The following is a 15,600-nucleotide window of genomic DNA, read 5'->3' as shown; positions in this document are numbered from 1 at the left end:
GGCCTCTTCCCAACAGGACAACTGGTTTCCCCCTCAGGAGCTGCACCCACCTCCTCCCCTGGTTGCCAAGCCAATTAAGAATGGTGCTGTTCAGCATCTCTAATTAAAGAAAGAAAAGCAAGAACAGAGGAGCAGGAGGCTGAAGACAGTCAGCCCAGTGGAAAGCATAATTCTTTACTCATTTCCCAGACCTGAACTAATTTCCAGAACCAGAAACTACTGACCAAAGAAGTGGCTGGATTCCTAAGAAGGGCCCTGCAATACTAGTCAAAGTTTATATTATGACAGTATCCACAGTCCTCCCAAAAGGGACCTCTGGCCATTTACACAGGTGACTGTACACTGAGGAAGCGGAAATAACTAGATCTCTCAAGGATGATTGAGCACAGGGTCTGAGTTAACATTGATTCCTAGAGTGGAAATCTATGACCAAATTCCAAATCACAGTCGGCTCAATGTGCCCACAGACTCCCCTACCCCTGCAGTGATAACTATCTCCATCACCAAGTACATAATTGAAATAGATATACTTGACAGTTGAAAGTTACCCCCTTATGGGTCCCTAATTTCTGAAGTAAAAGCTATCATGGTAGGGAAAAGACCAAATAAAAACTTCTGAAACTGCTCCCTTCATCAGATCAAAATTATAAATCAAAAACATCTCTTATCCCAGGGAAGACAGTAGGGATTAGTGCCATAATTAAAGACCTAAAAGACGCAAATATACTGCTGCCTAACATAGCTCTCTTTAATTTGCCAGCCTAATGGCTGCAGAAACTGGATGTCTTATGGGGAAAAACTGTAGGCTACTGCAGACTTAAACAATTAGTAGCCTCAATTGCAGCTACTTTGCCTGATGTGATATCACTGCCAGAGTAGATTAATAAGGTTTCAGTTACAGGCTGTGCAGCCATTGATTTGGAGAATACATTCTTTTCATTTCAGTTAGAAAAGGTGATCAGTTTGTGACTCCTTGTTTCAACTAGAACGTGTATATATCTTGAAAGTTGTCAATCTTGTTGTCACAACAAGAAAATGGTGATCAAACTGAAAATCAATGACTTTTCTTGGACCCATTAGAAAATTGAATTTGCAGGGCAAACTCCTACCCTGAAATCTGGATAAACAGACAAAAGTGGACGGTCACAATTGAGATCTGTTTACCTAAAATGAGAGCTGCTAGAATTGTAAACTGGTAGGTGCACCTAAATGGTAATTTTGATAAATTACTGGAGGAAGAATAGACAAATCCATTATGAAAGTTGGAGACTTCAACATCCCACTGTCAGTGACTGATAAATCAAGCAGGCAGTTGACCTGAACAGTGCTACCAATCAACTTGATCTAACTGACATTTATTGAATATTCCATCCAACACCACCAGAACACAGATTCTTCTCAAGCTCACATGTAACATTCATCAAGATAGACCACATTCTGAATCCCCTATTAGATTCTCAGCTTCATGAGGACAGGGTCTGGGTTTGTAATTTTTAGTGTGCTATCCCTAGCACAATGCCTGACACATAAGAGGTGCTTCATAGGTAGTTTTTGAATAAATGAATGAATTGTAAAATTAGGCTACGAGACAAGGAATCTAGTCAGGTTGGGAATAGCAGCAAGATATAGTCTAAGTCACAAAGGAAGTACAGGTATATTAAAAATTTTTAAGCCTCGAGAGTTAGAATTGCAAATTCACACCTGAAAGTAACAGAAAACATCCTCTGTCAGAGAGACTGCCACTTGACTAATATTCCTAAGTCCCTATCTTCATCATGTCTCTTCTTTAATAACTTGGAATAGCTCCCAGTTCTTAGACTCCTGAGCCTAACATGTTAAGCTTTCTTTATCCAGGTCCTTCCCTAGGTATCCTACTTTTTTTTTTATTTATTTATTGCTCAAATATTTTGCTTCAGCTGTATCACTCCCATTAAATAATCATTTCTGATTCAAGCCTGTGACCAGTATATAGCTCTTTCATCTCACTTTTTCCATCTAAATCCTTCTCATTTTAGGGACTCTGTAGCCCATGTTGATCAACTTCTTTTAAAAACTTCTGAAGTATTTATTGTGTATGTTTCAGATTTTGGCTTTTAATCATATATTGCCTGTATTTTTAACTGCTATTTTGAATGTACTTTTTTTGGGTATGAATTTCTAAAGTTTTGAATCCCATCTAATTCAGGTTATCTTTAATGCCAAAATAATTTGTGTTCCAGAAAGTTATTTGTAAGCTAACTTCTTTTAGAACTTGGAATACATTTTCCATTAAAACTATACTAAAAAGGGTTGGATTCATTTTACATCTATAAATGTATTTAACAAATTATGTAACTGATCTATGTTACTATGGTAGCCTAAACTTGGAATTCTTGGAGCAAGCGTCCATGTGGCAGAATTTTCAACTACCTCCCTCACCCCCTGATTATCCCTTCAAAAGCTCTTCATATTGAGCAGTTTATTTCATAGGGCTTTAATTTTCTATAAAATGATTCAGTTTAGCTTCTTGCATATGTTTACCTTTTATTGATTTTCTTCTGGAGCAAATTTGTATTTGGGGGAAGGGAACTGGAAACCATTCATGATACTAGTGTGTAATTAATTTTTGAAGAATAATAATACCTACCTGAGAAATATCACCCAATTATGTTTTAACAGGGATGTTAGTCAAACATATATAGTGAGGATGTGTCATTTCTGAGGGACTTGTTTTAGCACTAGAATTATTTTCAGAGACTGGAACTTGTCCTGTTTCACCTAATTATTCTCTTAATATAATTTTTAAAATTCTAATAATTGTTAAGAAGTATCTAAGAGAGAATAAAGTGTTTAGAGAAGTAGCTGTGTTTCAGGAAGGTATGAGCTCTAAAATATTTTGCAGTTTTGCTTTGTGGAGATATAAATCAGCTGCTTCCATTTTTCTTTGAATGATTCTTTTAATAGATTTAGTGACCTAGATCATGACCAATATAATTGAGAGAATTTGACTTGAAGATTTTTTCCCTTTAATTTGCAAGAATATGAGAACTAATTGGAGTTACTGAAAATGATCAGTTATCAGTTGGGGATTAAATTTTAAACCAAATGAGTATGTTACTGCTCTGACCTCTATCTAACCCTTTTTTTCTCTACTTTCGTACCAATGTTTTGGGGAACTTGATTGTAAATTCAACACATACTATAGCCTTGAAATTCCTCGAACTGCTTAATTCTATTAATCCCTCCCTCTCCTACTCCTTTTCAGCAACCCAGATACCATGGCCAAACCCTGGGCTTTAACATCTCCTTTGTAGAGGGCATTTTGGTTTGGTTTGACCAGCATTCCCTTTGGCTTCTTCTAGGACAGAACTCACCTCCTTCTGCAAATTGTATTTTCTCCTTCTTTCAGTCATATGTTTTATACCAAAAGAGTTTTCACTGCTTTATATGTCCCCAGAGCTCATTAGTCTAGAGGTGGAGACCTTACATAGACTGGCCAACCACAGTATCTCTTAGAAAAGAGATACCCCCATCACTGATCCAGAGCTGGGCACAGAGACATAGTTCAAGAAAGCAAGGCCACTAGCTCTGGACCTATAGTTAGATGGCCCTTTTATGCACAGAGCAGAGCCCAGAACATACTTCCTAGGTAAAAATCATTCTTTAAAGATGCTATATTGGGCTATCCAGTATATACCAATCTTCACCCCTCCAGCCACCTTTATCCTTTCAGTTGGGGCAGGGGATCTTCAGGTTTTCATGATTGAAGGCTTGAGCCACAATTAAAAGCATATTTGAAGCATGACTTGAATTCCTAGGTATAGTTCAAAGCTAGTAGTACTTCTATTTATTTAGGTATTAGAACTAATCTTTGTGGCACATGTTAGAGGAGTCCAAGACTACCAGGACAGGGCCAGTAGGAGACAAGATCTAGCAGTAAATCAATATATAATGTACTTTCACACCCAGAAGGAGATGGAGGTGTTCATCATTGATCAGGTACTGGCACAGTCATGCTGGTACAGTTCAAATAGCATTATGTGAGAGTTGGTCAGGCTGGCCTTAGAAAATTATTTCCACTCATCTCCTTTTTGTCTAAGGATGAGATCACATACCTCCCCAAGGGCTGTGTATTTGGTAATCTGGACACTATGTGCTGAAGTGTTGGCAGAGGAGGTTTAATTGTTAACATAAGTCATTTCTGGGTGGTAGATTCAAGTTGGGTGGGGCCAAGCATTTCTGGGCAGCACTAGAGGGGTAGACAGTTATTCCTCTATATGAACTTCCTGAAAAAGTTTCTGACATGTGACAGTCTCTCAACAGGGGCACCTCTTAATGGTTTTCCCAGAGTATAAGAGAAAACTAAAAAGTGTGGGATGATTAAACAACCCAGACCTAAGCAGATTTAGAGTAAATTGGCATCTGGGTCTACTGGGCTAAAATCAACTGACGAATTTACCTGAACTCACAAATGCACTGCAGTAAATTCCAACCAGCAAGTTCCCAGTGGCATGTTTCTAATGTTCAGTTCTGTGATCACAGGGCAGGCTCTGGAGGCAAGTCTAATCATAAAGAATACAGCTTTCCTACGGAACAGGCACATGTTATCTTCTAGTGGTAGTGTGGGTTTTCTTTGCTATGAATTAGCTCTATGCCTAGCATTCTGCCTTCAACTCATATGCTTTGAGCCCCTAATTATGCTAGGCTGCCAGTCTTGGATATCAACCAGTTGAGTGTCCAGCCAGTCCCACCTGAAAAGGATGGTAAGATTGTTTTTTTGGCCTAAAGGAGCCCTTTTGAGTGAAAAAACAAACAAACTTCCTTCTCAGAACTGATAGATTGCCAAATTATGTTGCTGGCTGAGGCACTGTGGTAGGAAAGGTAAAACTATCAGGAACACTTGTCAGGATGAATTGTTGCTCTTTTGAGGTTGGAAGGCATCTTGTATAATCAGCTTGCCACCAAGCAGCTGATTGATCTTGAAGGATGGCACAGTAACAGGGGCTTATGTTGTCGTCTCTTGTTGGCAGGCTAGACATTGAGCAGCAGCAGTACTAGATTAGTCTTGGTGGGAAGGGACCCATGCTGTTGAGCCAACGCAAAGTCGCCATCTCAGCCACTGTGGTTACTGTTCATGACCTCATTGTCCACCCACTGGGGTGACCAAGAACAGAAACCAGATGCTATCTCCTGGTTAAGCCTTTGGTCCACTTGGTTTAATGCCTTTTACACAGTGGGTGCTCTCTGGTGAAAATTACTGCGCAATACAGGGATTTCACCCTTTGTTCCCACTTTTATAGGACCATCCACATACCTCTTTCCCAGATTTCCTCATCCCCAGTCATCAAGTCAGTACAGATTTCTGCCCTCAGTGAATGTTGGCCAGGTAGAAGGATTATTAGATTCTTGAAAGCTTTTCTACATTTCTATATGTGATACCCAGGAAACCGTGTACTTCTAGGTCCTCTCTGAAAAGCTAAAACAGATGGGGGTAGGAGGCTCTTATGAAAAGTAGCATTCAGAAAAGAAAGTTCTAGAGTTTGTGAGGGATGCACTGACACAAAAAACGAAAAACAATATGATCACAAAAAGGAGATTATTTATCAAGCCAAAGAAGTGGAAGAAGTAGAGTGGTAGAATAGGCACTAAAGGAGAATTGTGAGGATATTACAGAGTAGACCAGTTGTAAGACCTTAACCTAGATACTCCTCATCACAAGTAGCTGGAGTTTTTTACATAAGGGTTTCCATACATTTGTTTTACTAATACCAGGAAACTAGTGTAACTCAGATTGGAAGATAAAAATTATACATTTTAATTGTATATTTCTCTAACAATTTATAATCATGTATATATATGGTATTATTGATGTGGATCAAGATAATTCACTACATTCCATCTTTTTATAAAAAAAGTGCCATACACTTTTTCCTATATTTGGATGCCTGTTTGATCCTGTTTTTGTAGATTTCTAAGTTAGTTTTCACCAGGAAGTAAAAATCGACTTAGAGTATACAGTTAACAGTAGGACATCCTCTTTAAATGTCTTTGCCTGTACCTCTTTTGTTACAATGGTAACAATAAAATGAACACGCATATAATAATTGTTTACCCTCTGTTGCCTTTGGAGTCATTTTACCTGGGTTCACATTCCAGCTCTACCATTATTAGCTGCGTGTCTTTGAGTCAGTTATGTAATCTCTATAAGCTGCAATCTTCTCAACAGTTAGATAGAAATATATTAGCCATTTCAACTGTAATAAGGATTAAATGAAATAATCTATGAAAAGCATTTAGGCCCAGGGCTCCCAGAGGCATGGAGAGGGACTGAGCTGGGGCAGGCCAAGGAGGCACCTCCATTGGAGCAGGCCATGCCCGAAGGCCACAAACTGCCCACCTGCCTCAGGCAGGCCTGTCAGCCACCCCTCCCCTCCCTGTGCCCAGTCCCTGGCAGGGCCAGAGAGGCCACCACCTGGTGGGAGTCTGGAGAAGATGAGGCAGGAGAATAGGGTCTGGAGACAGGGAGCCTAAGGCCAACCTGCCTCTGACTTCTTGGAATTAAACCTAAAGGAAAACTTCAACCTTTGGTCACGAGCCAAGTCTTCACTTCAGCCTCTGATTGGTCGTGGGCCAAGTCTTCACTTCAGCCTCTGATTGGTCGTGAGCCTATCCTTCATTTGCATAGAGTGTAACTCCACTTCAGCCTCTGATTGATTGCAGGCCATGTCTTCAGCCTCTGGTTGGTCGTGGGCTGTCTTCATTTGCATAGTGTGTAACCATTTGGAAACCTCTAAAGGGTGTTATCAAGTTCTTTTAGTTAATAACCCCAGGGAACATACTCAGACCTCTTGAGCCACTTACTTAAGCCTGCTTCACTCTGTGGAGTGTCCTTTTGCTTCAACAAATGTATGTCGCTGTCGTCCATTGCTTTGTTTGAGCATTTTGTTCAAGTCTTTGTTCAATACACCAAGAACTTGGACAACTGGCAGTCAAGACTTTCCATCCGGTAACAATGGGAAACCAAGAAGCGCTTCCTGGGGGAGAGCTCATAGTGTTCCTGAGGGAAGCCACGACAAGATGGTGGCTCTGAGGGGGAGACAGGGACCAATTGACTCAGCTCATCGCCAGGGGGCAGGACGCTGCCTTCTAATTCCGCCATCCTGCTCTCGGCCCTCACTATCATGGCGGCTCTCATCACTTTAGTCCTGCTGCCTACATAGACTGTGGTATCCGAGGGAGCAGGATCCTGGGAGTCCCTGGAGCCTGCCTTCTTGGAAAGAGCAGGGCCCCAGCACAGGAACACATTTTAGATGTGCCTGCAGGGAGCAGGATTCCTCTGCAGGCACTCATCCCAGCAGCTTCAGGCTCTTGGTTTTGATTGTTTTCACACCTGTGACAGATGACATGGCCAGTCACACTGTAATGTCTGGAGAAACTGTTAATGGAAAGGGGTCCCGATCCAGACTCCAAGAGAGGGTTCTTGGATCTTGCAGAAAAAAGAATTAGAGGCAAATCCGTAGTGTAAAGTGAAAGCAAGTTTATTAAGACAGTAAAGGAATAAAAGAATGGCCGGCCACTCCATCAGCAGAGCATCCCCCAGGGGTGCTGGTTGGCTATTTTTGTGCTTATTTCTTGATTATATGCTAAAGGAGTGGATTATTCATGAGTTTTCTGTGAAAGGGGTGGGCAGCTCCTGGAAATGAGGGTTCCTTCCCTTTTTAGACAGGTAAATTCCTGATGTTGCCATGGCATTTGTAAACTGTCATGGTGCTGATAGAAGTGTCTTTTAGTATGCTAATACATTATAATTAGCATATAATGAGCAGTGAGGATAACCAGAGGTTACTTTTGTTGCCATCTAGGGTTTTGGTGGGTTTTGCCCCATTTCTTTACTGCATCCTTTTATTGACCTGTACCTTGTGCCAACCTCCTATTTCATCCTGTGATTAAGAATGTCTAACTTCCTGGGAATGCAGCCCAGTGGGTCTCAGCCTTATTTTACCTAGCCTCTATTCAAGATGGAGTTGCTCTGTTTCAAATGCCTCTGACAAAAACCTCTGTAGGGGAGCAGGACTCAGCAGACAGGCTGTGGCCCAGACAGCAGCTGCTGAGCTGATGGAGCCTGCACCCACCCAATTTGGCCAAAGAAGCCCCCATACTCTCCTTGAAAAAGATTTCCAGAAACTGTTGTGTCAATAACAGTCTCAAAAGCAAAACCACCAACACTGAAGATCATTCTAGAGTCTGATTTGAAAACTAGGGTCAAATTCTGCAGAGGCTTTCAAGTGGCAAAAAAATCACCCTAGTAGCCAGATCTGTGGTCTCATCCATCACACCAGGGAAAATGTTCCATTCGCCATTCCTCAGCTTCTGGTTCTGGTTTCTGAGTTCTGTCTATATTGGAGGGGTTTTAAAGCTAGAGGGACTTTACCCACTTACTCATTCACAGATCTGAATATGGAGGTCAAGAGGGGAAGTGACATGTCCTAAGTCAGAGTAGACAACAAAATAAGACAATGACTGAGCCCTTAGTGTATACTGGGCACTGGCTAGCTACTGGGGATATGGAGATGAAGAAAACATAGTCCCTTTTACAAGGAGCTCAATCTAGTAAGGTAGAAAGATTTTTTCTTTTCTTTTCTTTTTTTTTAGTTGGAGTCTTGCTCTGTTGCCAGGGTGGAGTACAGTGGTGTGATCTTGGCTCACTACAACCCCCGCCTCCCGGGTTCAAGCGACTCACTTGCCTCAGTCTCTCGAGTAGCTGGGACTACAGGCGTTTGCCACCACACCCAGCTAATTTTTGTGTTTTTAGTACAGACGGGGTTTCACCATGTTGGCCAGGATGGTCTCGATCTCTTGACCTCGTGATCTGCCTGCCTGGGCCTCCCAAAGTGCTGGGATTACAGGCATGAGCCACCACGCCCAGCCGGTAGACAGACTCTTTGTAGGCAGGACCAGGCTTCCCTGAAGCAGAAGGAAACTTGAAATTAGGGTAATGAACCTCACCAGGGATGGGCCACCACAGTGCCCTGAGAGGATTGTGTGGACACAGGGCTATGAGATAGCCCTGCTTTGACCTTCTAGCTGTGCTGTAGGGCTAGATGGGGCCTGAAATGGCCTGAGCTAGGGGCTGCCATGAGCTCTTTCCACTCCCCTAAGGCATTGCATAAGTAATGTCACTTTCTATTTGTACAGCCAAATCAAGAGCACAGTTTTCTATAACACCGGCTACCTCCCCTATCCCCAGCTCAATGGGTGGTCTACCTGGTTGTTAGGCCCTTGTTTGTGTTAAAGACAGAACACTAGTGGTCAGCTGTGGCCCACAGGCCACTGGCAAATGGAAGCAGAGCTGCAGAGCCCTCAGGAGCCAGAGAGCACCTCTGCCTGCCACACAGTGCCTACCCAGCTGCTGCTGGCCCACCTGTGGGCAGTAGTTATTAGTGATGTGCAGAATCCTGGGACTAGTGCCAGGGAACCTATGGACACTCTGGGTGATCAGACATGTGCTGCTGTGGTGGCCTTTATGATCAGATGACATGCAGTGAGAAGAAGGGAAGAGACAGCCCAGAGGGGTTCAGCCCAGGGTGAGGTCCACAGAGAGGCCAGGGCCAAGATGTGGCCAGCACCCCAGGCCGGTGGGGGCCTCATATCACCCATGCTGGAGGTCAGTCCTTGATCACTCAAAAACCTCTGCTTGAGGGGTTCTAAATGAAATGAGTAGGCCTTCCCTTCAGACGTGACTGAGTGATATGGTTTGGCTCTGTGTTCCCACCCAAATGTCATCTTGAATTGTAATAATTCCCACATGTCAAGGGCAAGACCAGGTGGAGGTCATTGATTATGGGGGCTGTTTCCTCCATGCTGTTCTTGTGATAGTGAGTTCTCACAAGATCTGATGGCTTTATAAGTGTCTGGCATTTCACCTGCTTGCTCTCATTTTCTCTCCTGCTGTCCTGTGAAGAGGTGCCTTCCACCATGATTATAAGTTTCCTGAGGCCTCCCCAGCCATGCAGAACCATGAGTCAGTTAAACCTCTTTTCTTTATAAATTACCTAGTGTCGGGTATTTCTTCATAGCAGCATGAGAACGAACTAAAACAGTGAGCTGAGAAAAGCGTGAAAAAACAGGCCTCCTGAACTTCCCTAAGTGACTGATGCAAATCACATCCCTCACACTTCACAGCATGCTGGAGATCTTCAAGGGCAAACTGCAGATGATCTGAATGACAGCACTGACCATCAGCAACCTGCACAGCTGCCCAGCCAAGAAATTGCAAGATGGAAGCAACGCTTGCAGGCAAAGAAGGAGAAGGAAAGGCTGGAGCAGGCCAAGACAGGAATGAAACAGCCCACATGAATATTGGAGTGGGACAACTGACCTCCCTGGCCCACACCGTGCTGAGCGCCCTGCATCTGCTCAAGGGTGGTAAGAGACTACGTGGAGGACGGGGACTTGGCAGTGAATGGGGATTGGGGAAGCAGGACATAGTGGGTCCTCTTCAGCGTCCTGGCCACAAGTTCCTCTGAAGACTGTGGATGACAATGGTAGCTTAGGTGCATCCTTCTTATTTCCTGAGGGGAAGTTGGAGAAGCAGAATGCAATTATGGGAAGAAATCCAAAGAAGGAAAGAACTCACAGGACAAGTCCAAAGTCTGATCGGCAAGCAGGCCTCTTTTTTTTTTTAATTTTAATTTTAATTTTTTTTTATGGAGCCTTGCTCTGTCACTCAGCTTGGAGTGCAGTGGCACAATCTCAGCTCACTGCAACCTCTGCCTCCTGGGTTCCAAGCGATTCTCCTTCCTCAGCCCCCCGAGTAGCTGGGATTACAGGCATGCGCCACCATGCCAGCTAATTTTTGTATTTTTAGTGCAGACAGGGTTCGCCATGTTGGCCAGGCTGGTGTCGAACTCCTGAGCTCAAGTGATCTACCCGCCTCGGCCTCTCAAAGTGCTGGGATTACAGGTGTGAGCCACCACGCCAGGGAGCAGGGCTTTCTGCAGGGTGCAAGGGCACAGCCTGTGGGAGAGTTCCCGAAGCTGTAGCTGACCCTCCCCACTCTATCTGAACTGCATGGAGAACGCATGATGGGGTCTCAGCAGCAGTCCATGGAGGAGGACACCTACTGCCTGGACCCCGACCAGAGACTTCACAAGGTGCATGAAAACTTGAACTGCTTGTATCAGACTGCTACAAGTTGTTCCAAGAACTGGCCCAAGAATTGAAGAAAGACACTTCCAGTTTTCATAGCAAGACCCTCTTCCTTGAGAAAACACCTCAGGAAAGCTGGATGACCGCCATGTCCACTGAGAGAGCACTCTGGGCACTCTGGAAAAAAAATGACCACAACAGGCAGAAGCCAGCTAACTGTGAGGCCAAGTTCCTGCCCCCACAGGGGCCAGGAAGTGCCAAAGGAACCCGGAAGTGCCAGGGCCCCCAGGAGGGAGGCAGGTCACGATGTGAGGGCTTGAGTCCAAAGCACCAGCTGGTTTGATTCTGTTTTCCCTGTAGCCAGGTCCTGAATGCCCACAGCCTCAGCAGAACATCAGCCAGTGCTACTCCTTTGAAAGCACTTTTGATTGATCTCTTGTTAGTTTAGCTACTATTCATTAGTTGATGTGGAAATTGCCCTTATTGAAGTTTGATAGAGAGTATTAGGTTTGTACGATACCGTTTTTCAAATAAAGATAGTTTAATATGAAAAAAAGAAAAACACTTAGTACAATACATGACATATTGTTAGGGTTCAATAAATATTGTGATTATTACTATTACTTAAAAAGTACACATCAGCCCGGTGCAGTGGCTCACGACTGTAATCCCAGCACTTTGGGAGGCTGAGGTGGGTGGATCACCTGAGGTCAGGAGTTCGAGACCAGCCTGGCCAACATAGTGAAACCACGTCTCTACTAAAAACACAAAAAATTAGCCTGGCATGGTTGCAGGTGCCTGTAATCCCAGCTACTTGGGAGCCTGAGGCAGGGGAATCGCATAGACCTGGGAGGCGGAGGTTGCAGTGAGCCAAGATCATGCCATTGCACTCCAGCCTGGGTGACAGAGTGAGACTCTGTCTAAAAAAAAAAAAAAAAAAAAAGTACACATCATAGAATTATGAAATCACAAAATATTAGGTATACAAGACATTTACTAGTGAAGAAATTGATGGTCATTTCTTATTTTGTTTAGAACATGAGTACATATAAAATTTTACTATTTATATTTTTAGGAATCCTTAAACACATTACTTAAACAGCTAGAAGAAGAAAAGAGGACTCTTGAAAGTCAAGTGAAATACTATGCACTTAAACTGGAACAAGAATCAAAGGTTTGTTTTTACTCTATACTTAGCAATTCCTTTGAAACTGCCATTATTTCTAATGTTATCTACAAACCTACTCTATAATTAACACAAAATGCTTACAAAACTATTTCCTACACTATAGAGACATACACCTTAACTTAGTCTTGCTAGTATTGCTAATCTTCTCATACGTTGGACCCTTTGCTTTTGTATCTTCACACAGGCTTACCAGAAGATCAACAATGAACGTCGTGCATACCTAGCTGAAATGTCTCAGGTAACTCTTTTTTATTTCCAAATTCTAAGTGTTTCTTCTTACTATAAATTATGTTTTTCACTTTTCTAGGTTTTGTTTTTGGTTTGGGAGAGAAGCAGATTTTGGAATTAAGTTTCTAAATATGGAGGGTAGACAGGAAAATATACAACTTGTATAAAAAATAAAAAGGGCTGGGCACTGTGGCTTAAGCCTGTAATCCCAGCACTTTGGGAGGCTGAGGTGGTCGGATCACGAGGTCAGGCGTTTGAGACCAGCCTGGTCAACATAGCGAAACCCTCTCTCTACTAGAAATACAAAAATTAGTTGGGCATGGTGGTGGGCGCCTGTAGTCCCAGCTACTCAGAGGTGAGGCAGGAGAATAGCTTGAACCCAGAAGGCAGAGGTTGCAGTGAGCCAAGATCACACCACTGCACTCCAGCCTGGCTGATAGAGCAAGACTCCATCTCAGAAAAAAAAAAAAAAAGTAAAAAGGACATAACAGTTTTCCAAATTAAGAGGTTATTTTTTGTATTTGCTTCCTTAATTATCCTTTTAGTTTCACCCCTAATCACTAGAATTCAAACAGGTAGCTGCTATCTCTGGGCTATCATGAAATTCAAGGCACTTCACTTTATAATTATGCATGGTAAGATCTCGAGAGATGGAACTTTTGTTGGTAGAAGTGCGTACTTATAAATACAGGCAAAGAGGTGATCAGTAAATTATGAAAGGTGTTGCATCTATTTTCAAGCTATTCATTTGCCTTTCAGTTTTATTTATGATATTGTTGGTATTGTAGAGTTTTTGTTTTGAGGTTGTCAGAGCTATCTTTTATTTATGATTTCTAATGTTACAGTTAAAAAGACCATCTCAATGTTTCATAGCATTCACCACGTATTTTAGTATTTGTATAGCATAATATCTGACGTTTAAATATTTACTCAATATTAATCTTATTTTGGCATATGTTTTAAGATTAGGATGTAAACTCAGTTTTCAATGTGTGTTATCCAAATGGAAGTGTCCAAAGAGCAGTTGGATATATGACTCTCAGGAAACAAATAAAAATTTGAAAATTATTAATTTCAAATTATTATATAAAATTTCAAAATTATTATATAAAAAGTGAAGTCATTGAATGAATGAAATGCTTTGGGGAGAATATACAGTGGGAAAAGAAAAAATAGTCTGGGATATTGCTCTGAAGAAGTTCAACAGTGACAGTCAAGGGAGGAAGAGCCGAAAAGAGGGTTGGAGTCCTGAAGACATAGCTAGGTCAGACAAGGAGGTAGAGGATTTTGAGGATGGGAGTGGCATGCAGAATAATCTGCTAGTCACTGATCCAGAATATCTAGAGGGATAATGAAAGGATTGAGAGGAAGGGCATTAGGTTTGGGGATTAGAGCTAATGGGGGACATTTAGAAAATTTTGAGAAAGTCAGTTCTATTGTTGGTAAAGGAAAGTATGTGTTGTAGTGTTGACTAAGGTAAGTAAGAAATTGAGACAAGATAGGATAAGTTCTTGCAGTCTCTTGTCTGTAAATGGATGATTAGCTCAAACTTCATGTTCCTTGATACTGGGCTGAAGGCACTGATTCCTCCTAGATCACAGGCATCTTTATGCCTTTCCTCAGACTATGTGCTTGGAATGTGTTCCTTCTCATACATGCCAATTCCACATCCTTCAAGGTCTAGCACAAACACTACCTCTTTATGGGGCCATGACATGATGAAAAGACCAGACTGTAATGGCATTGCAAATCTGAATTTGAATCCCAGCTCTGCACTTACTACCATGTGACCTTTCTGGGCCTTAATTTCCTTCCTCACCTGTGAAAAGGAAATATCAGTATCTTGCAGGGGTTTTGTGAGTATGTAGAGAAATAATATATGCGAAGTGCTGGGTGAAGTTTCTGACACATAATAGGTTTTAAATTCCAGTAAATGGTGAATATCACTTTCCTGTGTTTCTTTTCTGATTTTCCTAGCCCCTCTCTGTGAGAGGGGCACCAGAATTTCTACTTGCCTTAGCCTTCCTCTTGGTCCCTTATTGCTGATATATGTTTGCTTCACTCAGCTGTAGGTTCCTCCCTGAGGTCAGTCAGGGTGACTCATGCTTTCTATTCCCTTTCACAAAGAGTGGCAAAAAGCAAATATGCAAAATTATTTACTGAACTGAACATAAAATAGAAATTTATGCTCATAATCATAAGCCCAAGTTATTAAGAAAAAGGTGATATATAAAACATTGTTGGAGGATTTTTTTAAGGTTAAAAGTAAAGTCTTTTGTCCCCAAAGCATTCATTTACCTTTGTTTATATGAAAAATTCACTTATGTGAAATAATCCTACTCTGACTCCGCAGGATCACTGAACATATGATAAAAGCCTGTTTTAACAGCTTCCCAGGAAGATGTTAATCCTGTCCCCAGTATAAATGTTAATATAGATTTTCACTCTAGAGTGAATTGTTAATCTTTATAGTGAAGGACAGTTCTAACCATGTGGATACTACGGTGATTGGTAAGGTTAATGGATGATTTGCAGTTCTTCCCATGCTGAATACATAAATAATTGATTCATTGGTAGATAACTAGAGCTATTTGCTGAGTGTGCTGTTTATCCTTCTGCTGCTGTCCTCTCTGTAGCTTTGTCTCACTCTTGATTCACTGTTTTGAATGAAACTGAGTTTCCCCCTCTTGGGAGTCTTCTGATATGCACAACATAAGTACAATACGGACATTGCTTTTTAATACATAGGTACGTTGCATTACTTAAAAGTCAGGCAGAAAGACCGATTAGAGCTTTTTGCAGCACATAATAAACTTAAGTTTTAGCTTCTATCTTCGTAAACATAGGATTTTAGCAATGGCTCTGAGAGACTGAGGAATATAATGCTTTTAGCTCACAGATAAGGAATCTGAGGCTTTTCTGTTTCATTATCGGGAAGTTCTAATTGTTAAAATTGTTAAAACATCATATGATGCCTCTTATTCTCTTTTCCTGAAACTTCCTTAAAATCCACTGGTTTTAGTTACATCCTCTGAAGAATAAGAACAAGTCTACAC

At 41.9% G+C, this 15,600-nt stretch overlaps 1 protein-coding gene across 6 annotated transcripts in view; it reads left to right on the top strand.

Moving 5' to 3' along the window:
- CCDC169 (coiled-coil domain containing 169) overlaps window positions 1-15,600 on the top strand; it is a 95,932-nt gene that overhangs the window by 31,608 nt on the left and 48,724 nt on the right. For all 6 annotated transcript variants that reach the window (XR_008954749.1, XM_057299655.1, XM_057299654.2 and 3 more), the window contains 2 exons: window positions 12,203-12,301; window positions 12,501-12,554. Coding sequence is in view for 5 of the 6 variants with exons in the window: in XM_057299655.1 (XP_057155638.1) it covers window positions 12,203-12,301; window positions 12,501-12,554 (153 nt within the window). In the remaining variant the exon portion in view is untranslated. The remainder of the gene's footprint in view (window positions 1-12,202; window positions 12,302-12,500; window positions 12,555-15,600) is intronic.

Source organism: Pan paniscus, chromosome 14 (genome assembly GCF_029289425.2).
Source record: "Pan paniscus chromosome 14, NHGRI_mPanPan1-v2.0_pri, whole genome shotgun sequence".
Lineage (NCBI taxonomy): Eukaryota > Metazoa > Chordata > Mammalia > Primates > Hominidae > Pan > Pan paniscus.
The sequence above is the reverse complement of the archived record's forward strand: the minus strand, read 5'-3'. Positions and strand labels throughout refer to the sequence as shown.